At 45.7% G+C, this 22,249-nt stretch overlaps 1 protein-coding gene across 1 annotated transcript; it reads right to left on the bottom strand.

The window, feature by feature from the left end:
• Positions 1 to 5,172: 5,172 nt before the first annotated feature.
• Positions 5,173 to 6,761, bottom strand: LOC119270599. Its single transcript, XM_037552612.1, has 3 exons — positions 6,400 to 6,761; positions 6,133 to 6,312; positions 5,173 to 6,015 (listed from the first exon to the last, which is right to left on the bottom strand). The coding sequence occupies exons 1-3, from the start codon at positions 6,568 to 6,570 to the stop codon at positions 5,413 to 5,415; spliced, it is 954 nt and encodes a 317-aa protein (XP_037408509.1). The 5' UTR covers positions 6,571 to 6,761; the 3' UTR covers positions 5,173 to 5,412.
• Positions 6,762 to 22,249: the final 15,488 nt, after the last annotated feature.

The raw sequence follows: 22,249 nt of genomic DNA, 5'->3' as shown, positions 1-22,249 counted from the left end.
CGCCCGGGCGCCGTGCCGCCCCGCGCCGCCCCGGCCATCCTCTCCCTCGCCGGCGACTTCCCCCGTCTCCGGCCGGCGAGCCTCGACTTCCGTGCTCCGGTGGTGAACAGTGTTCCGGCGTTCCTCGTAAAGCATGCATGATCCAGATCTGGATCTGAGAAACCCTAAGGGTTGACTTTTTCTCCTCTCCCCCTAATTTTTATGCGATCTTTGACCTGCTGTAACTTTGCATCCGTAACCCCGTTTTGGACATATAGTATATCAAAATGTTCGCCTCGACGAATACATCATTTCATTCCATTGCATCATTTTCATTTGAGTTCATCTTGTTGCCCAAAATGCTGTTAGAAGGAGGCTTCGTGAGTTAATTGTCAGATCTGCTAGTTCATCTTAGACTTTTGTCATTTTTTGCCATGATTATTGTGTGCATGATATGCCTGTGAGTCCTTCATATGTTTTGTTAAGCATTTTGTCTTCTTTCCAGAGGTGCAACCCATGAATTTTTAGGATATGTGTGGTGACTTGTGCAAGCTTGCAAAGTGAGGCACCCGGTAACTCTGTTTTCAGGGACTTAGTAGTTTTCACTAAGTCTGGGATTATTTAGTTCATGATGCCATATGTTCAGCTTGTTTCCTAGTGACCCGTGCCTCTTTTGAGGATGATCAGTAAAGGAGTTTTTTTAATCATGTTATTCTCTATCCATCCATGTCTTTGTTTGCAATTTTGAAGCACCCTATCTTGAGCCAATCGAGCTCTACTTTTGCTTCATGGTGAATCTGGGCAGATCGTCAACTCGTTTGCGATTTTGCCGATGTTATTGTAGTTGATCCGTGCATGCCATGCCATTGTTCTTGCCATGTCTAGCTTGTATTTTGTGCCTTCTTTATGGATGTATGCTTGTCTTGCCATGACTTGCACCGTAGTGAGTGCATCGAGCTCGTTAACATGCCTTCGTGAGTTATATTTCAGCATGTCTCAGTTTTCACTAAGTCTGAAAACTGATTGTGTTTTAGCTATGTTCGTGTGCCCGTTAGCATATTTTGTGATCCCTTTTGGCCTCAGGTCACTTTGGGACTTTTGTTAAGCTTGTTGAGTAGCTCCATGCCATGTTTTTACTTGTCCTAATCAGGTCATGTATCATGTTGTTTTGCTGCTCCGAAGAGGGCTTCGTGATCTGAAATTTCAGACAAGTGTTAATTTCACTGAGTCTGGAATCTGTTTTGCATTTGCGTTTTTGCCATGCTTGTTTGAACCTCATAATGGATGAGTTGGCCGTGGCTCAGTGCTAGTATTTTGTTAAGCATCTTGTTTGTATCCCTGCCATGTATTTTGTTGTCATGTTAGGTGGCTGTAGCATGTTCATTTCGTTGCATTTAGATGCCTACTTGCTGTAAATCGCAGACCGGTGTCAATTTTGAAACGCTTGCCATTTCCAAACCGTAACTCCGATTCCGGCGTTCTTTATAACGTTTTCAAGCGATTTCATCTCATCTTTCTAGTGGCACCCTTGGAATTCCAAGTTGAGGCCAGGTGCAGGCATTTCCTGTCATATCTTGTATTTTACATCCCGCATCGCATCCCGCATAGCATATCATCATTTCATCATATTGCTTGGTCTTGCATGTGGTTGATTGTATCCTTGTTGCTTATTTGTCTTGTTTGGGTAGAGCCGGGAGACGAGTTCGCTACCGAGGAGCCCGTTGAGTTTGCTTGTGAGGATCCAGTCAACTCTGACAACTGTGCAGGCAAGATGATCATACCCTCGAAATCACTACTATCTTTGCTATGCTAGTTTGCTCGCTCTTGCTATGCCAATGCTATGATTCCTACCATTTGCTTGTCAGCCTCCCAATTGCCATGTCAAACCTCTAACCCACCATGTCCTAGCAAACCGTTGATTGGCTATGTTACCGCTTTGCTCAGCCCCTCTTATAGCGTTGCTAGTTGCAGGTGAAGACTGGAGGCCGTTCCTCGTTGGAACATTTATTTACTTGTTGGGATATCACTATATTGCTATGTTATCTTAATGCATCTATATAATTGGTAAAGGGTGGAAGGCTCGGCCTCTCGCCTAGTGTTTTGTTCCACTCTTGCCGCTCTAGTTTCCGTCATATCGGTGTTATGTTCCCGGATTTTTGCGTTCCTTACACGGTTGGGTTATAATGGGAACCCCTTGATATTTTGCCTTCATTGAAGCTTTTCCAGCAATGCCCAACATAGGTTTTACCGTTCGCCACCTAGCCCTTTTCTTTCCCTTGGGTTCTGCAGACTCAAGGGTCATCTTATTTTAACCCCCCCCCTCCCGGGCCAGTGCTCCTCTGAGTGTTGGTGCAACCGAGCGATGTCCGGGGCTACCAGGGGCAACTCTGGGCTGGTCTACCCGATGTCTTGCTCATCTGAGTGTGCCCTGAGAAAGAGATATGTGCAGCTCCTATCGGGATTTGTCGGCACATTCGGGCGGTGTTGCTGGTCTTGTTTTAACCTGTCGAAGTGTCTTGAGTTACCGAGATACCGAGTCTGATCGGAACGTCTTGGGAGGAGGTCTATTCCTTTGTTGACCGTGAGAGCTTGTCATGGGCTAAGTTGGAACTCCCCTGCAGGGATTAAACTTTCGAAAGCCGTGCCCGCAGTTATGGGCAGATGGGAATTTGTTAATGTCCAGTTGTAGATAACTTGAACCTTAATTTAATTAAAATGAATCAACTGAGTGTGTTGCGGTGATGGCCTCTTCTCGGCGGAGTCCGGGAAGTGGACACGGTGTTGGAGTAATGTTTGCGCAGGTTGCTCCCTAGTTTCTCGCTCGCGCTTTGCCTCCTCTTCTCGCTCTCTTTTGCGTATAAGTTAGCCACCATATATGCTAGTCGCTTGCTGCAGCTCCACATATATTTGCCTTTTCCTTCCTATAAGCTTAAATAGTCTTGATCGCGAGGGTGCGAGATTGTTGAGTCCCTGTGGCTCACAGATACTATAACTCGAGATGCAGGTCCAGGTGATTCCGCTCCAGGTGACGAGTACGAGCTCAAGTGGGAGTTCGACGAGGACTCTCAGCGTTACTACGTGTCTTTTCCTGATGATCAGTAGTGGTGCCCAGTTGGGGGTGATTGGGACCGTTGTCGCATGTTGGGTTTTCTTCTATTTGGCGCCGTAGTCGGGCCATGAGTGTTTGGATGATGTATGTACTCTGATGTGACGTGGTGAGTGTAAGCCAACTATGTTCTCCCCTTTATTATTCATATTACATGGGATGTTGTGAAGATTGCCTAACTTGCGATATATGCCTTCAATGCGATTATGTCTCTAAGTCGTGCCTCGACACGTGGGAGCTATAGTCGCATCGAGGGTGTTACAATGGCAACTGCAGCTGTCCGTACATGGCAACTGTAGCTGTACAGGCATGACAACTGCAGCTGTTAGCTATGTTCCTTTCTCCTAATTCACTGTCCACAACTTCACTTCATATACTCACCTGTGTACTACGTTGATGGCAGGTACATGGTTGCCGCCTGATGCCACGTGCTGCATGATTGTCCTACATTTTTCCGATGTAACTGGTGAGTCTTTTGCCATCCTTGCAAGTTTAATTTCATGTCCACAACGGTAAGTTTCTTTTTCATAGGCGTTACCATGATTTGCCACATTAGCTATTTAAGTTGGTTGCCCGTACATTTGTCAATGTTAGCGCCCTGTAACTGAACTTGCCATGGTGCCCCCCTGACTGTGGTTTGGTCATAAGAACCTGCGAAAAATGAGATTGTAGGACATAAGTAGAATGACATCTTCATCGTCACGAACATGGCAACTACTTTTTGTTTTGTTTATCATGCATCGTACCGATGCCCACGTACTACTCTAGTAGTGGCAGCAAAGGCCCCGTAAAAATGAGTTGATTGTACTCTGTTGCATCCCATGGGGGCGTTTCCGGCCTTTGAGAAAATCAAGGATCATTGCCGTCTTCGTGATTCATTCTTCCGCTTTTTTTTCTGCCAATGTGTTTTCAGTCACTGCATGAACAAGAATGCATCAACAATCCGCAAAATGCATTCTTGTTGTTTGCACGTACAAGATAACACGACAATCTTATCACATTTCCTGCGTAGGCAACCAACACATCATGGCAAGTAGGACGTGCACATTCATTCTCTTTTCTGAAATCTGGATGCCAGCTATCATTTTGAACCGATGACAACGGCCAATAAAATAGGATGGCAAGCAACAAGAAAACATGATGGCAGGTAACGACAACAATAGGTGGCAACTGATGTTAGATACAAGTGGCAATTATTTTTTTCTCCCTTCCTATGCCAAATTTCTCCTTTCTCTCCCTATTTTCAGTGATTCATGCGCATCCTTCATTACCAACTACTCGCATCAAGCCAACCTAAAAGCTTAGCTCAAATCTAGCATAGTATATGACAAATCTGGCGTATATTGATGGGCAAATGCGAATGCACACAAATCCGTGGGTTGTTTCCCCTAATAGCGTGGATCCAGTCGCCATTTTCATGGGCAAATTTTGCAATTTCAAATTTCTGGATAGAAAAAGGACGAGAAACAGAAGGAGATCGGAGATCAACCTGCTTTTTGCTCATCGTTTTGGAAGGACGGGGTTGGTGGGGGTGGTTAGCGGTGGGAAGGCGTTATGGATCTTCTCTGGTTGCCATGACAACTAGAGAAGGAAGGCGATGAAGATACGGGTCAAGAGGTAGAAGACGGCGGCGGCAGGTCGAACCAGGGATCGAAATGAGGCCGGGACGACTGGCGTGCTGGGTCGTGCAGGCAGCGCGGTCGTTTGCCTGGACGTGTGGGCCGTGGCTGCGCGCCCGGACGCGGTCGTGCTTGCGGGGTTGTCTCGGTGCCACACAGGCGTGTGGCACAATCAACCGATACACCACACATGTGGCAGTTATCGGCATCCTAACATTATAGTTTTGACTGAAGTGAAGGCTCGTAAAATTTGACCAACTTTATAGAAGAAAGTATCAACATTCACGATCTAAAATCAATATCAATATATGTGTCATGACTTAAAGTTTTATAGCATGGCAGATGTTGATATTTTTTTCATATAAATACGGTCAAACTTTGTGAAGTTGTGAAGTTTGACTTCAGAGAATTCTAATATACAGAGCAAAACAGACCAGAGGGAGTATTTGAAAAAAAAACACAATAACATTATTGAAAGCCACGACGTTAGTGTGTTATTTGAATCTAAGGAGTACAATACACATATTCGTGGGTAGATCCTACGTTTTCACATGCTCAAGTTTAGGCGAATGAAGTTTTTCTTTTTACTATAACGACTCACACAGCTTCAGAAAACAGAAAGGCGGCTGGATCACTCTTTTTACAGGCTCGAGAACCAGAGCCGCGGATACACAGACGGAGGCCACTCTGCGGTGCCACCTCACGCCGTCAAACGGGCACTGCGGCAGCGAGCCACGCGATAGCGGGGCCGGCGAGGCGAGCGGCGCGCGGGACGACGGCCCGCGCCACCCCCGGGAGCATGGGGTAGGTGAGCACGCCCAGCAGGAACCAGTTGAGGCTCAGCAGCGCCACGGCGCCGTCGGAGGCGGCGGACGCGGGAGGCAGGCCACGGCGGCCCGCGGGCGCGTGGAAGAGGCGCGACACGCTGCACATGGACATGGCCACCACGGCGACGAGCCCCGCGAGGAGCGGCAGGCACGGCTTGTCCGCCGACCACGCGATCCCGCCCACCGCCAGCGACATGCCCAGGCTGAACAGGCTCCGGCGCCGCGCCGTCGCCCGCAACAGTTGATCCCGCGCCTCCGACGGTGGGAAGGCGTCGAGGTCGCCGGGTCTGAAGACGACGGGCCGATCCTTCTGCGCTGTCGCCTCTTCTTCCTCTTCTTCTTTGCCTTCCCATGGCCTCGGTTCGCCAGCCTTCTTCTTGCCCCCGCCATTTCCAGCCACCGCCACCGTCGCCGCCGCCTTGTCCCACACGGACTTGCCCCTCTGCTCCTTGAGCCGCATGTTCTCCTTCTTGACCGCCTTGAGCTGCATGCCGAACGAGCAGGAACCAACGCCAAGCACAAAATTAGTGTACCATACCCGTGCTCTGCTCTGCTCTGCATCCCCGCAATGGCGAATCGATGGATGCGGCTCTGCTCGTACCTGGCTCTCGAGGAGGTCGATCCTGGCGAAGGCGTCCTCGTTCTCCTCCTCCATCTCGTCGAGGATGCCCTCCATGGTCGCGTTCTCCTTGAGCGTCGTCCGCAGCCGCTGCTCCAGGTCCCTGTTCTCCCACACCACCCGCTCCATCTGCCCCTGCATCTCCCCCACCAACCGCTCCAGCTGACCAAGACAAGAAATCACAAGAAGCACATCCGATTAATTATTCAATCGGAACGATCTAGTGATCCAAGGCGGAGTCCGGCGGACCTTGCGCTCCCTGTCGGCGGCGGCGAGGAGGCGCACGGGGAAGGTGAGGAAGGTGACGGCCCACACCATGGCGTCGCAGAACAGGAGCATCGGGAGACTGACGGCGGCCACGGCCAGGTGCCTGAGCGAACGAGCGCCGCACGCCGCGACGGAGCAAGGAGAAGAAAGCATGCGCGAAGGAGGATCTCAGCTCTGCTCAGGTCAAGTCGGGCGCCACCATTCTCTGCCAGACTGCCACTCTCCCCTACCTAGCTAGCCGGCTACTCTCGCGAAAGAGATAACCACTGCCACGCACACCGGCGTTGTCGTGGAGCAAGGAGAGGGGTGTGGGTGGAACTGGAGATGGATTTGGTTGAGAGTTCCATGCTGGGGACAAAGACTGAGGGAGGAGTGAGCGCGTGCCGCGCTGTCGGTTAGGGCCACACGTGCGGCTCGGGTGGCTGCACACGTGGGCCTGGCGCTGTCGCTGCCCGCCGCGTCACCGCGCCCGGCGTCGGGCACCGTAGTGAGCGGTCGTTGCCATCCCTATCCGTAGACAGACGTGGTTGTCTAATGATCTTCTTTTTTTGTTGCCAAAAATCCCCTAATGATCTGGTTTATTGTTTTTCACCAATTTGAACAGAGCGTTGCTACTTCCACTTAGCACGTTGCACTGGGCAGGAAGCTAAAAGTTCCCTTCTAGCCGAAATTCCCATATTTTTTACTATTTTTTATTTTACTGTTCATCCGAGAGCATTTCAGCTCGGAAGCGGATAGTCCGCATCCCCTTCTAGCTATGTTTACTCTTCATGTTATTTCTTCAATTATTACACTGTATTGTATACTAGGTAGCCGAACAAATATATGCCATATCGGTGCCGGTTTTCTGTGAAAAATGTATACACATTTGGTGTGTTTGAGATGAGAAAATTACGGAAACCATCAATTATCAGATTAGTTTTGCGTAGAGCACCTACCGAATAGGTTTGTTGTGCAAAAAACCGCCTACTGGTGTAACTAGTAAAAAGACCCGTGCGTTGCAACAGGACCTATATATTATATGAATTAATTAGTATCAATAATCTGTGACATATCTTTAGGACCTCCATGCACATTAGAACGGCACCGTCGACTTCTTTTTACCATTAAATTGTCTTTTTCCTCCACCTCCCCCTTAACTTCAAGACACCGTGTAGAAAATACTCATCATGCTCATAACTAGGAAAACTTGGTGCAAATCCATCATATCCTAAATTAAATGTTAGCAAAACATTCACATATGGATGTATTTTGGTGTTTAAAATATTACACAGTTGTGGCTGAGTCATGTAATCTCCTTTTATGACCGGTTGTGGTCTTTTCGCACTATTCCAGTTGTGGTCTTTTCTTTTTAATGCACTATATATTCTGGTTGGGATTTTGATGTATTTTCTTTTCTGTGAGCTTTGATGAATTATTTCGATTTAAATTGAAACCGTACAGCTCCCAGGAACAAAGTGCCATATTATTCCAATCTGATCATATAGTGATTGATTATGCATTTTAGTGGAATCCATCGTAAAAAAAATGTAAATATCACTTTTTACTTGTGGCACTATTTGATTTAAACTGCACTAGTACTTTGTAGTATTAAGTATTTTCCTTCTGTTCGCAAACTCTTCCGCATGTTTGATATGTTTTTTATCAGTGTTATAAAGTATTCATTTTGTAACTATACATGTTGAATTGTTGATTCTGGCATATATCTTCTTCTCTTTACCTATTATCAAGGGATTTTATGTTGTAATACGCAGAAATAGACAGAAAAGTAAAAAAAAAGCCATACCAGTCATGTGACAGTGACAGTACCTAGGTTTGAGCTGTGTACATGAGCCAAGTCTAAGATCGATCTACTCGCTATATGGATGCAGGCATGACATCATGACACTAGTAGAAAAAGGGTCAAATATGAAGCACATTAGTGCCGGTTTGAATTTGAGCCGGCAGACATCATTAGTACCGGTTTGTGCCACGAACCGGTACTAAAGTGAGTGATGGCAGGATGTTGTCAGTCCGGGGCCCCTCCAGCACCTTTAGTACCGGGTCGTATCACGAACCGGTACTAAAGGTCGTCCTACATACACCCTTCGTCCACCCGAGCTCGCTCTGTTTTTCCCCTTTCTCCTCTCTTCTCTGTTTTTCCCTCTTCCTCTCAAGCTCATCACACATTTTGCCCAAAATTTGTCAAGATTTGAAGACCCCCATCCATTCAAATGATCACAAAGGTGTTGGAAATATGCCCTAGAGGCAATAATAAATTAGTTATTATTATTATATTTCGTTGTTCATGGTAATCGTTTATTATCCATGCTAGAATTGTATTGATAGGAAACTCAGATACATGTGTGAATACATAGACAACACCATGTCCCTAGTAAGCCTCTAGTTGACTAACTCGTTGATCAATAGATGGTTACAGTTTCCTGACCATGGACATTGGATGTCGTTGATAACGGGATCACATCATTAGGAGAATGATGTGATGGACAAGACCCAATCCTAAGCCTAGCACAAGATCATGTAGTTCGTACGCTAATGCTTTTCTAAGGTCAAGTATCATTTCCTTAGACCATGAGATTGTGCAACTCCCGGATACCGTAGGAGTGCTTTGGGTGTGCCAAACGTCACAACGTAACTGGGTGGCTATAAAGGTACACTACAGGTATCTCCGAAAGTGTCTGTTGGGTTGGCACGAACCGAGACTGGGATTTGTCACTCCGTGTAAACGGAGAGGTATCTCTAGGCCCACTTGGTAGGACATCATCATAATGTGCACAATGTGATCAAGGACTTGACCACGGGATGATGTGTTACGGAACGAGTAAAGAGACTTACAGGTAACGAGATTGAACAAGGTATCGGGATACCGACGATCGAATCTCGGGCAAGTATCGTACCGATAGACAAAGGGAATTGTATACGGGATTGATTGAATCCTTGACATCATGGTTCATCCGATGAGATCATCGTGGAGCATGTGGGAGCCAATATGGGTATCCAGATCCCGCTGTTGGTTATTGACCAGAGAGTTGTCTCGGCCATGTCTGCATGACTCCCGAACCCGTAGGGTCTACGCACTTAAGGTTCGATGACGCTAGGGTTATAGGGAAAGTATGTACGCGGTTACCGAATGTTGTTCAGAGTCCCGGATGAGATCCCGGAGGTCACGAGGAGTTCTGGAATGGTTCGGAGGTAAAGATTGATATATAGGAAGTATGGTTTTGGCCACCGGAAGTGTTCCGGGCATCACCGGTAGTGTACCGGGAGCACTGGAGGGGTCCGAGGGTCCACCAGCCCCGGAGGCCTACATGGGCCAATAGTGGGAAGGGACCAGCCCCTAGGGGCGCCTCCCACCAAGGCCCAAGGCGCCTCCTAGAGGGGAGGGGGAAAACCCTTGGGCAGATGGGCCTTAAGGCCCACCCTAGGTGCGCCCCCTCTCTCTCCCCCCTTGGCCGCAACCCTAGATGGGTTTTGGGGCTGCCGCCACCCCTAGGGAGGGAACCCTAGATGGGGGCGCAACCCCTCCCCTTCCCTTATATATACTTGAGGTATTGGGGGCTGCAACATAGACGAGATCATCTCCATCTTGGCGCAGCCCTACCTGTCTCCCTCCTCGTCTCTCATAGTGCTTGGCGAAGCCCTGCTGGAGTTCCGCGCTCCTCCACCACCACCACGCCGTCGTGCTGCTGCTGGACGGAGTCTTCCCCAACCTCTCCTTCTCCCCTTGCTGGATCAAGGCATGGGAGACGTCACCGGGCTGCACGTGTGTTGGACACGGAGGCGCCGTTGTTCGGCGCTTATATCGGAATCAACCGCGATCTGAATCGCTACGAGTATGACTCCTTCATCCGTGTTCTTGCAACGCTTCCGCTTAGCGATCTACAAGGGTATGTGGATGCAATCCCCTTCCACTTGTTGCTAGATTACTCCATAGATTGATCTTGGTGATGCGTAGAAAATTTTAAATTTCTGCTACGATCCCCAACAGTGGCATCATGAGCTAGGTCTATGCGTAGTTTCTATGCACGAGTAGAACACAAAGCAGTTGTGGGCGTCGATATTGTCAATTTACTTGTCGTTACTAGTCTTATCTTGATTCGGCAGCATCGTGGGATGAAGCGGTCCGGACCGACCTTACACGTACTCTTACGTGAGACAGGTTCCACCGACTGAGATGCACTAGTTGCATAAGGTGGCTAGCGGGTGTCTGTCTCTCCCACTTTAGTCGGATCGGATTCGATGAAAAGGGTCCTTATGAAGGGTAAATACAAATTGGCATATCACGTTGTGGTTTTGGCGTAGGTAAGAAACGTTCTTGCTAGAAACCTATAGCAGCCACGTAAAAACTTGCAACAACAATTAGAGGACGTCTAACTTGTTTTTGCAGCATGTGCCGTGTGATGTGATATGGCCAAAAGGATGTGACGAATGATATATGTGATGTATGAGATTGATCATGTTCTTGTAATAGGAATCATGACTTGCATGTCGATGAGTATGACAACCGGCAGGAGCCATAGGAGTTGTCTTAATTTATTTATGACCTGCATGTCAACATAAACGTCATGTAATTACTTTACTTTATTGCTAAAGCGTTAGCCATAGTAGTAGAAGTAATAGATGACGAGACAACTTCAAGAAGACACGATGATGGAGATCATGATGATGGAGATCATGGTGTCATGCCGGTGACAACGATGATCATGGAGCCCCGAGGATGGAGATCAAAAGGAGCAAAATGATATTGGCCATATCATGTCACTATTTGATTGCATGTGATGTTTATCATGTTTTACATCTTATTTGCTTAGAACGACGGTAGCTTAAATAAGATGATCCCTCACTAAAATTTCAAGAAAAGTGTTCCCCCTAACTGTGCACCGTTGCGAAGGTTCGTTGTTTCGAAGCACCACGTGATGATCGGGTGTGATAGATTCTAACGTTCGAATACAACGGGTGTTGATGAGCCTAGCATGTACATACATGGCCTCGGGACACATGCGAAACACTTAGGTTGACTTGACGAGCCTAGCATGTACAGACATGGCCTCAGAACACGGAAGACCGAAAGGTCGAACATGAGTCATATAGAAGATATTATCAACATGAGATGTTCACCGTTGATGACTAGTCCATCTCACGTGATGATCGGACACGTCCTAGTCGATTCGGATCATGTTTCACTTAGATGACTAGAGGGATGTCTATCTGAGTGGGAGTTCATCAAATAATTTGATTAGATGAACTCAATTATCATGAACATATTCTAAATTGTCTTTGCAAATATGTTGTAGATAAATAGCTCACATTGTAGCTCCCTGATTCAATATGTTCCTAGAGAAAGATTAAGTTGAAAGATATTGTAAGCAATGATGTGGACTAGGTCCGTAGTCCAAGGAGTGTCCTCACTGCTACACAGAAGGCTTATGTCTTTGATGCACCGCTCGATGTGCAAACCCCTACAACGTCGTCCGTGGATGTTGTGAACACCTGACAGACACATCCCGATGACTACTTGATAGTTTAGTGCACCATACTTTACGGCTTAGAATCGGGATTCCAATGACGTTTTGAACGCCATAGAACATATGAGATGTTCCAAGAGCTGAAATTGGGATTTCAGGCTCATGCCCGTGTTGAGAGGTGTGAGACCTCTGACAAGTTCTTTTGCCAACAAGATGGAGGAGAATAGCTCAGCTAGTGAGCATGTGCTCAGAATGTCTGGGTGCTACAATCACTTAAATCAAGTGGGAGTTAAACTTCCAGATAAGATAGTGATTGATAGAGTTCTCTAGACACTATCACTAAGCTACTAGATCTTCGTGATGAGCTATGCCATGCAAGGGATGGAGTTGATCCCGGAGCTGTTCGCGGTGCTTAAGACCGCAAAAGGTAGAAATCAAGAAGGAGCATCAAGTGTTGATGGTTTAACAAGACCACTGGTTTCAAGAAGGGCAAGGGCTAGGAGAGAAACTTCATGGATGGAAAACCAGTTGCCGCTCCAGTGAAGGAACCCAAGGTTGAACCCAAACCCGAGACTAAGTGCTTCTATTGTAAGGGGAACGGTCACTGGTAGCGGAATTACCCCAAATGCATGGTAGATAAGAAGGCTGGCAACTTCAACAAAGTATATACATGTTATTATTGTGTACCTCACTAGTACTCCTGGTAGCACCTGGGTATTGGATACCGGTTCAGTTGCTATTATTGGTGACTTGAAGCAAAATCTACAGACTAAACGGAGACTGGCTAAGGGCGAGGTGACGATGTGTGTTGGAAGTGTTTCCAAAGTTGATGAGGTCACCATCGCACGCTCCATCTGCCTTCGGGATTAGTATTGAACCTAGATAAATGTTATCAGGTGTCTACGTTGAGCATGAATATGATTAGATCATGTTCATTGCAATACGGTTATTCATTTAAGTTAGAGAATACTGGTTATTCTGTTTACATGAATAATACCTTTCATGGTCATGCACCCGATGTGAATGGTTCATTGAATCTCGGTCGTGGTAATACACATGTTCACGCCAAAAGATGTAGAGTTAATAATGATAGTACCACTTTCTTGTGGCACTGCCGCTTAGGTCATATTGGCGTAAGATGCATGAAGAAACTCCATGTCGATGGATGTTTGGAGTCACTTTATTTTGAATTGCTTGACACATGCGAGCCATGCCTCATGGGCAGGCTGACTAAGACCCCGTTTTCAGATACAATGAAAACGGGCAAGTAACTTGTTGGAAATCATACATGCTGATGCGTGTGCTCCAGTGAGAATTGAAGCGTGCGGTGCATATCGCTATTTTCTCATCTTCACTGGCGATTTGGGTAGATATAGGTATATTTACTTAATGAAGCACAAGTCTGAAACGTTTGAAAAGTTCAAGCGATTTCAGAGTGAAGTTAAGAATCATCATAACAAGAAGATCATGTTCCTACGATCTGATCAAAGGGGATTTTCTGAGTTATGAGTTTGGCAATCACTTAAGACATTGTGGAATTGTTTCGCAGTTGAAGCCACCTGGAACACCACAACGTAATGGTGTGTCCGGACATCGTAATCGAACCTTATGAGATATGGTGCGATCTATGATGTCTCTTACCGATCTACCGCTATTATTTTGAGGTTATGCATTAGAGACAGCTGCATTCACTTTAGATAGGACACCATATAAGTCTGTTGAGACAACGTCGTATGAACATTGGTTTGGCAAGAAACCAAAGTTGTCGTTTCTTAATGTTTGGGGCTGTGATGCTTAAGGCTTCAGCCGGAGAATCTCGAACCCAAAGCGGACAAACACATCTTCATAGGATACCCAAAGGTGACAGTTGGGTACACCTTCTATCTCAGATCCGAGGGCAAATTGTTTGTCGCTAAGAACGGGTCCTTTCTCGAGAAGGAGTTTCTCTCGAAAGAATTGAGTGGGAGGAAGATAGAACTTGATGAGGTTGTCGAACCTTTACTTCAACCAGAGAGTGATGCAACACAGAAAGATGTTTTCTGTGGCGCCTACATCTGTTGAATAGGAAGTTAATGATAGTGATCATGAAGCTTCAGATCAAGTTGCTATCGAACCTCATAGGTCGACAAGGATATGTTCTACTCCTGAGTGGTACGGTAATCCTGTCTTAGATATCATGTTGTTAGACAACAATGAACCTACGAGCTATGGAGAAGCGATGGTGGGCTCGTATTCCGACAAATGGTTAGAAGCCATGAAATCCGAGATAGGATCCATGTATCAGAACAAAGTATGGACTTTGGTGGACTTGCCCGATGATCGGCAAGCCATTGAGACAAATGGATCTTTAAGAAGAAGACGGATGTGGGCGGTAATGTTACCGTCTATGAAGCTCGACTTGTGGGAAAGAGTCCTTTCACAAGTTCAAGGAGTTGACTACGATGAGAATTTCTCACCCGTAGCGATGCTTAAGTCCGTCGGAATCATGTTAGCATTAGCTGTATTTTTCGATTATGAAATTTGACAGATGGATGTCAAAACAAGTTTTCTTACCAGTTTTTGTAAGAAAAGTTGTATGTGATACAATAAAAGGTTTTGTCGATCCTAAGGATGCTAAAAAGGTATGCTGGCTCCAACAATCCTTCTATGGACTAGAGCAAGCGTCTCAGAGTCGGAATATATGCTTTGATGGAGTGATCAAAGCTTTTAGGTTTATACAATGTTTGCTAGAAACTTGTATTTACAAGAAAGTGAGTGGGAGCACTACAACATTTCTGATAAGTATATGTGGATGACATATTGTTGATTCGAAATGATGTAGAATTTCTAGAAAGCATAAACGGTTGTTTGAAGAGTTATTTTCAAAGGAAGACCTGGATAAAGCTGCTTACATATTGGGCATCAAGATCTATAGAGATAGATCAAGACGCCTGATGATACTTTCAAAGAACGCACACCTTGACATGTTCAAAATAGATCAGTCAAAGAAGGGGTTCTTACCTGAGTTGTAAGGTGTGAAGTTGAGTAAGACTCAAAGATTGACCACAGCAGAAGAAAGAGGTAGGACGAAGGTCGTCCCCTATGCTTTTGTCATAGGCTCTATATGGTATGCCATGCTGAGTACCGCACCTGATGTGTACCTTGCCACATGTCTGGCAAGAGGGTACAAAGGTGATCTAGGAGTGGATCACCAGATAGCAGTCAAAATTATCCTTAAAGGAATAATGAAATGTTTCTCGGTTATGGAGGTGATAAAGAGTTCGACGTAAAGAGTTACGTCGATGCAAGCTTAACACCTATCCGGATAGCTCTGAGTAGAGATACCGGATACATATAATGGAGCAACAATTTGGAATAGCTCCAAGTGGAACGTGGTAGCAGCATCTACGATATGACATAAAGTTTTGCGAAATACATAGGGATCTGAATATGGCAAGACCAGTTCACTACAACCTCTCTCACAAGCATAACATGATCAAACCCAGAACTCTTTGAGTGTTTATCACATAGTGATGTGAACTAGATCATTGAGTCTAGTAGACTCTTGGATGTTGGTCACATGGCGATGTGACCTGTGAGTGTTAATCACATGGCCATGTGAACTAGATTATTGACTCTAGTGCAAGTGGGACACTGTTGGAAATATGCCCTAGAGGCAATAATAAATTAGTTATTATTATTATATTTTATTGTTCATGATAATCGTTTATTATCCATGCTAGAATTGTATTGATAGGAAACTCAGATACATGTGTGGATACATAGACAACACCATGTCCCTAGTAAGCCTCTAGTTGACTAGCTCGTTGATCAATAGATGGTTACAGTTTCCTGACCATGGACATTGGATGTGGTTGATAACGGGATCACATCATTAGGAGAATGATGTGATGGACAAGACCCAATCCTAAGCCTAGCACAAGATCGTGTAGTTCGTATGCTAATGCTTTTCTAATGTCAAGTATCATTTCCTTAGACCATGAGATTGTGCAACTCCCGGATACCGTAGGAGTGCTTTGGGTGTGCCAAACGTCACAACGTAACTGGGTGGCTATAAAGGTACACTATAGGTATCTCCGAAAGTGTCTGTTGGGTTGGCACGAATCGAGACTGGGATTTGTCACTCCGTGTAAACGGAGAGGTATCTCTGGGCCCACTCGATAGGACATCATCATAATGTGCACAATGTGATCAAGGAGTTGATCACGGGATGATGTGTTATGGAATGAGTAAAGAGACTTGCCGGTAACGAGATTGAACAAGGTATCGGGATACCGACGATCGAATCTCGGGCAAGTATCGTACCGATAGACAAAGGGAAATGTATACGGGATTGATTGAATCCTTGACATCGTGGTTCATCCGATGAGATCATCATGGAGCATGTGGGAGCCAATATGGGTATCCAGATCCCGCTGTTGGTTATTGACCAGAGAGTTGTCTCGGCCATGTCTGCATGACTCCCGACCCGTAGGGTCTACACACTTAAGGTTCGATGACGCTAGGGTTATAGGGAAAGTATGTATGCGGTTACCGAATGTTGTTCAGAGTCCTGGATGAGATCCCGGAGGTCACGAGGAGTTCTAGAATGGTCTGGAGGTAAAGATTGATATATAGGAAGTATGGTTTTGGCCACCGGAAGTGCTCCGGGCATCACCGGTAGTGTACCGGGACCACCGGAGGGGTCCAAGGGTCCACCAGGTGGGGCCACCAGCCCCGGAGGCCTACATGGGCCAATAGTGGGAAGGGACCAGCCCCTAGGTGGGCTGTGGCACCTCCCACCGAGGCCCAAGGCGCCTCCTAGAGGGGAGGGGGAAAACCCTAGGGCAGATGGGCCTTCAGGCCCACCCTAGGTGCGCCCCCTCGCTCTCCCCCCTTGGCCGCAACCCTAGATGGGTTTTGGGGCTGCCGCCACCCCTAGGGAGGGAACCCTAGATGGGGGCGCAGCCCCTCCCCTTCCCCTATATATACTTGAGGTATTGGGGGCTGCAACATACACGAGATCATCTCCCTCTTGGCGCAGCCCTACCTCTCTCCCTCCTCGTCTCTCGTAGTGCTTGGCGAAGCCCTGCTGGAGTTCCGCGCTCCTCCACCACCACCACGCCGTCGTGCTGCTGCTGGACGGAGTCTTCCCCAACCTCTCCTTCTCGCCTTGCTAGATCAAGGCATGGGAGACGTCACCGGGCTGCATGTGTGTTGAACGCGGAGGCGCCGTTGTTCGGCGCTTAGATCGGAATCAACCGCGATCTGAATCGCTACGAGTACGACTCCTTCATCCGCATTCTTGCAACGCTTCCGCTTAGCGATCTACAAGGGTATGTGGATGCAATCCCCTTCCACTTGTTGCTAGATTACTCCATAGATTGATCTTGGTGATGCGTAGAAAATTTTAAATTTATGCTACGATCCCCAACAAAAGGTTAGCAACTTTGTCCTTTCATCTCTCATTGCTAGATTAGCTCGTGCAATGCTTTATATAGTCGTTGTTTTTTGAGTTTAGTAATTTGGGAGGAATTATATATATGTGCTAGTATTTGATTTACATGCAATTTGAGTTCAAAAATAACACTTAGTTTGCATACGTATGTGTGGTTTACTTAGTGCCTTCTAAATCTCCATCGTAACCACAGTCGATCGCCCGCAACGTACCGTCGCCGGCACCACCTTGTGGTGAGCCTCTTGTTCATGAATGTTTTATATAAAAAATTGATGTTTGTGTGATTTGGATATATAGTTACTCGTATAATTATCTTACCCATACGTTATTTGTTATACATAGTGCCATGGTTTTGATATCCGTCCCTGTCGGCCCTCGTCCGGGTTATGATTCGGATGTGGTATATTCTCTTTTAAAACTATTTGTTGCATTTCGTGTTTATGACAAATTATGCCCATCAAGTTGACATAGATATTTGTATGTAGGAGGTAGTTGAACCAGAAATTCCAACCGACCCTATTGTCGAGAGGCTAAATTTAGTTGAAAGAGAAAATGAGGATTTGAAGGAAAATTGAAAAGAATTGAGGGGGAGAAGATGGAATTGGAGTTGCATGTTGCCGATGTCGTCGATGATCACAAGATTAAGATGGAGAAAATGCGCTTGAAGATTAGAAAGATTAGAAAATATGCCATTCATAGTGAGGCTTGGTATCATTATGTTGTTGGATCAATTGTTACCTTAGTTGCGATCTTGATCGCATTTGTTGTTGCATTTAAATTCTTTAGCTAGAGAGTTATTTGTTTGTTGCATTTAAGTGTTGTATGAACTTTATGTATTGTATTAATTTGGTGTTTTCGGTGCTGTGTATTGAAGATGAGCCGGCAATGGATGTACGATGACCGATGCTCTCCCGAGTTCATTAATGGTGTGCATACTGTTCTGCTTGCGGCTGAGGCAAACAAGCAGGCAGATGGTTTTATGCCTTGTCCATGTGCTGGATGTAAGAAAGGTCACAATTACTCTACGTCAAGAACCATTCACGTCCACCTGTTTGAGTTCGATTTCATGCCCCACTATAATGTTTGGACCAAGCACGGAGAAAGAGGGGTTATGATGGACAATGAAGAAGAAGAGGACGACGACAGCTATCCTGGCCATGGGTTCCCTGAATACGATGATACAACAATGAAGGAAGAAACTGAGCCGGTAATGCGGGAAGAAGCTAAGCCGGCAATGCGGGAAGAAGCTGAAGAAGAGGCATCGGATGAGCCTGTTGATGATCTAGGTCGGGCCATTGCCGATGCAAAGAGAAACTGCGCAAGTGATTTGGAGAAGAAGAAGTTGCAGCGCATGTTAGAGGATCACAAAAAATTGTTGTACTCGAATTGCGTAGGTGACAAGAAAAAGTTGGGCACCACACTAGAATTGCTGCAATGGAAGGCAGAGAATGGTGTATCTGACAAGGGATTTGAAAAGTTGCTGGTAAAGATAAAGAATATGATTCCAAAGGACAACGAATTGCCCGAGATTACGTACGAAGCAAAGAAGGCTGTCTGCCCTCTAGGGTTAGAGGTGCAGAAGATACATGCATGCCCTAATGATTGCATCATGTACCGGGGTGAGTACGAGGATTTGAACGCTTGCCCGGTATGTGGTGCATTGCGCTATAAGATCAGCCACGATGACCCTGGTGATGTCGAGGGCGAGCGCCCCAGGAAGAAGATTCCTGCCAAGGTGATGTGGTATGCTCCTATAATACCATGGTTGAAACGTTTGTTCCAAAACAAAGAGCATGCCAAGGCGATGCGATGGCACAGAGAAGACCGTAAGAAAGACGGAAAGTTGAGAGTACCCGCTGACGGGTAGCAGTGGAGAAAAATCGAGAGAAAGTACGGGAAGGAGTTTGCAGATGACGCAAGGAACGTATGGTTTGGTCTAAGCACAGATGGCATTAATCCTTTTGGGGAGTAGAGCAGCAACCATAGCACCTGGACTGTGACTCTATGTTTGTATAACCTTCCTCCTTGGTTGTGCATGAAGTGGAAGTTCATTATGATGCCAGTGCTCATCCAAGGCCCTAAGCAACCCGGCAACGATATTGATGTGTACCTAAGGCCATTAGTTGAAGAACTCTTACAGTTGTGGAATGGAACAGGTGTACGTGCGTGGGATGAGCACACGGGGGAAGAATTTGACCAAAAGGCGTTGCTGTTCGTGACCATCAATGATTGGCCTGCTCTCATTAACCTTTTAGGACAGACAAACAAGGGATACCACGCATGCACGCATTGTTTGGACGATACCGACAATATATATTTGGCTAATTGTAAAAAGAATGTGTACCTGGGACATCGTCGATTTCTTCCGAGCAGGCATGCCGTAAGAAAGAAAGGCAAGCATTTCAAAGGTGAGACGGATCACCGGACGAAGCCTCGCCACCGTACTGGTGCTGATGTACATGATATGGTCAAGGATTTGAAGATAGTCTTTGGAAAGGGTCCTGGCGGACAACCTGTTCCGAATGACACTGATGGACGCGCACCCATGTGGAAGAAGAAATCTATATTTTGGGACCTGTCCTATTGGAAAGATCTAGAGGTCCGCTCCACAATCAACGTGATGCACATGGCCAAGAATCTTTCCGTGACCCTGCTTGGCTTCTTGGGCATGTATGGGAAGAAAAAAAGATACACCTGAGGCACGGGAGGACCAGCAACATATACACGGAAAAGACGGCATACATCAGGGTCATGCCAGCTACGCTCTTACCAAAGAAGAGAAGGAAATCTTTTTTGAATGCCTGCTCAGTATTAAGGTACCGTCTGGCTTCTCGTCGAATATAAAGGGAATAATAAACATGGCAGAGAAAAAGTTCCAGAACCTAAAGTCTCATGACTGCCACGTGATTATGACGCAACTGCTTCCGGTTGCATTGAGGGGGCTTCTACCAGAAAACGTTCGATTAACCATTGTGAAGCTATGTGCATTCCTCAATGCAATATCTCAGAAGGTAATCGATCCAGAAATCATACCAAGGTTAGAGAATGATTTGGTGCAATGTCTTGTCAGTTTCGAGTTGGTGTTCCCACCATCATTCTTCAACATCATGACGCACGTCCTAATTCACCTATGCGAAGAGATTAATATTTTGGGTCCTGTATTTCTACACAATATGTTCCCCTTTGAGAGGTTCATGGGAGTCTTAAAGAAATATGTTCATAACCGTGCTAGGCCAGAAGGAAGTATCTCCAAGGGCCATGAAAATGAGGAGGTCACTGAGTTTTGTATTGACTTTATTCCTGACCTTAAGCCGATTGGTGTTCCTGAATGCGGCATAAGGGCAGACTGAATGAAAAAGGCACGCTAGGAGGGGATCAAATAATATGTATGGACGGACATTCTATAACTGAAGCACACTACACAGTTCTATAGAATTCCGCCTCGGTGGCTCCGTATATGGACGAACAGAAGAATTCTCTACGCTCCAAACACCCGGAGCGGTCTGATGACTGGATTACATGTGAAAAAACCAGGAGTTTCGCCGGCTGGTTGCAGACACGTACCATGCATGACGCCTCTATTGAAGATGACATGTACTCACTGTCCCAGTTACCATCTTCGAATATAATGACTTTCAAAGGGTACGAGATAAATGGTAATGCATTTTACACGATCGCCCAATTTAAGAAGAGCACCAACCAAAACAGTGGTGTCCGCTTTGATGCAACAACCAAGACGGGAAATGAAACATATTATGGTTACATAGAGGAGATATGGGAACTTGACTATGGACGTGGTTTGAAGGTCCCTTTGTTTTGGTGCAAATGGGTCAATATGACACGAGGCGGGGTAACGGAAGACCGGCAGTATGGAATGACAACAGTGGATCTCAACAATCTTGCGTATGCAGACAAACCATTCGTCCTAGCTAATGATGTGGCACAGGCTTTCTATGTGAAGAATATGTCTACCAAGCCGAGAAAAAGAAAAGATAAGGAAGCGAATGCATCATACGATGAGCCAAAGCGTCACATAGTTCTTTATGGGAAGAGAAACATCATGGGAGTGGATGACAAGACAGACATGTCAGAAGATTATGAAAAGTTTGATGAAATTGCTCCATTCACAGTGAATATTGACCCGAGCATCCAGTTAAATGATGAAGATTTTCCATGGCTACGGTGCAAAGGGACACACACGAAGAAAAAGTTTCACACCCAAAGATCTGGGATGTGATCGGCTTCACTATCATCACTTTCTTCTGTGTTTCACACCCAGAAGGGAATCTCTGTAATAGTTAGGGTAGTTATGTGTTTTGGCATTTGAAACGCGAAAAAATTTTATGTGCAAACAAATTCTTTCATGCATTTACTGATTTTTTCAGCTAAATGACCCTGAAATTGAAAAGAATTTCAAATGAACTCAGAAAAGGTTGAAAGTTGGCATGGTATCATAATTTCACCCACATAGCATGTGCAAAAAAGTAGAGAGGGTTACCACAAAAACTGGATGCACTTCGTGTACAAATGGACAATCTCTTTCGAAGTATCAGGGTTTCGGACGAAAACTCATCCGTTACAAAGGCATTTCATTTTTTAAATAACCTAAGCATTACCAAATTGAATATAATGATAAAACACACTAATATTAAACATAAGAAAAAAGAATCACTGAAAAATCTATTTTCAAAGTTAAGTTATTCACAAACTAGTGATTCACACAAATTTCAAATAATTCAAAATTTAAACTATTCAAATTTGTAAACTACCGGCACTAACAGAAAGTTTGTAATTTTTTGTACCTAAAGCAAAAATATTCACAAAGAAACTCTAAATACAGCAACAAACAACTCAAAAAAATATAAACAAAAAAAGCAAAAAAATAAGAAAATAAAAAAGCCCGCCTACTGCGCCACAGCGGCCTGCATAC

This window comes from Triticum dicoccoides, chromosome 3A (genome assembly GCF_002162155.2).
Source record: "Triticum dicoccoides isolate Atlit2015 ecotype Zavitan chromosome 3A, WEW_v2.0, whole genome shotgun sequence".
In the NCBI taxonomy this organism is placed as follows: domain Eukaryota; kingdom Viridiplantae; phylum Streptophyta; class Magnoliopsida; order Poales; family Poaceae; genus Triticum; species Triticum dicoccoides.
This window is presented reverse-complemented; position numbering and strand designations above follow the sequence as displayed.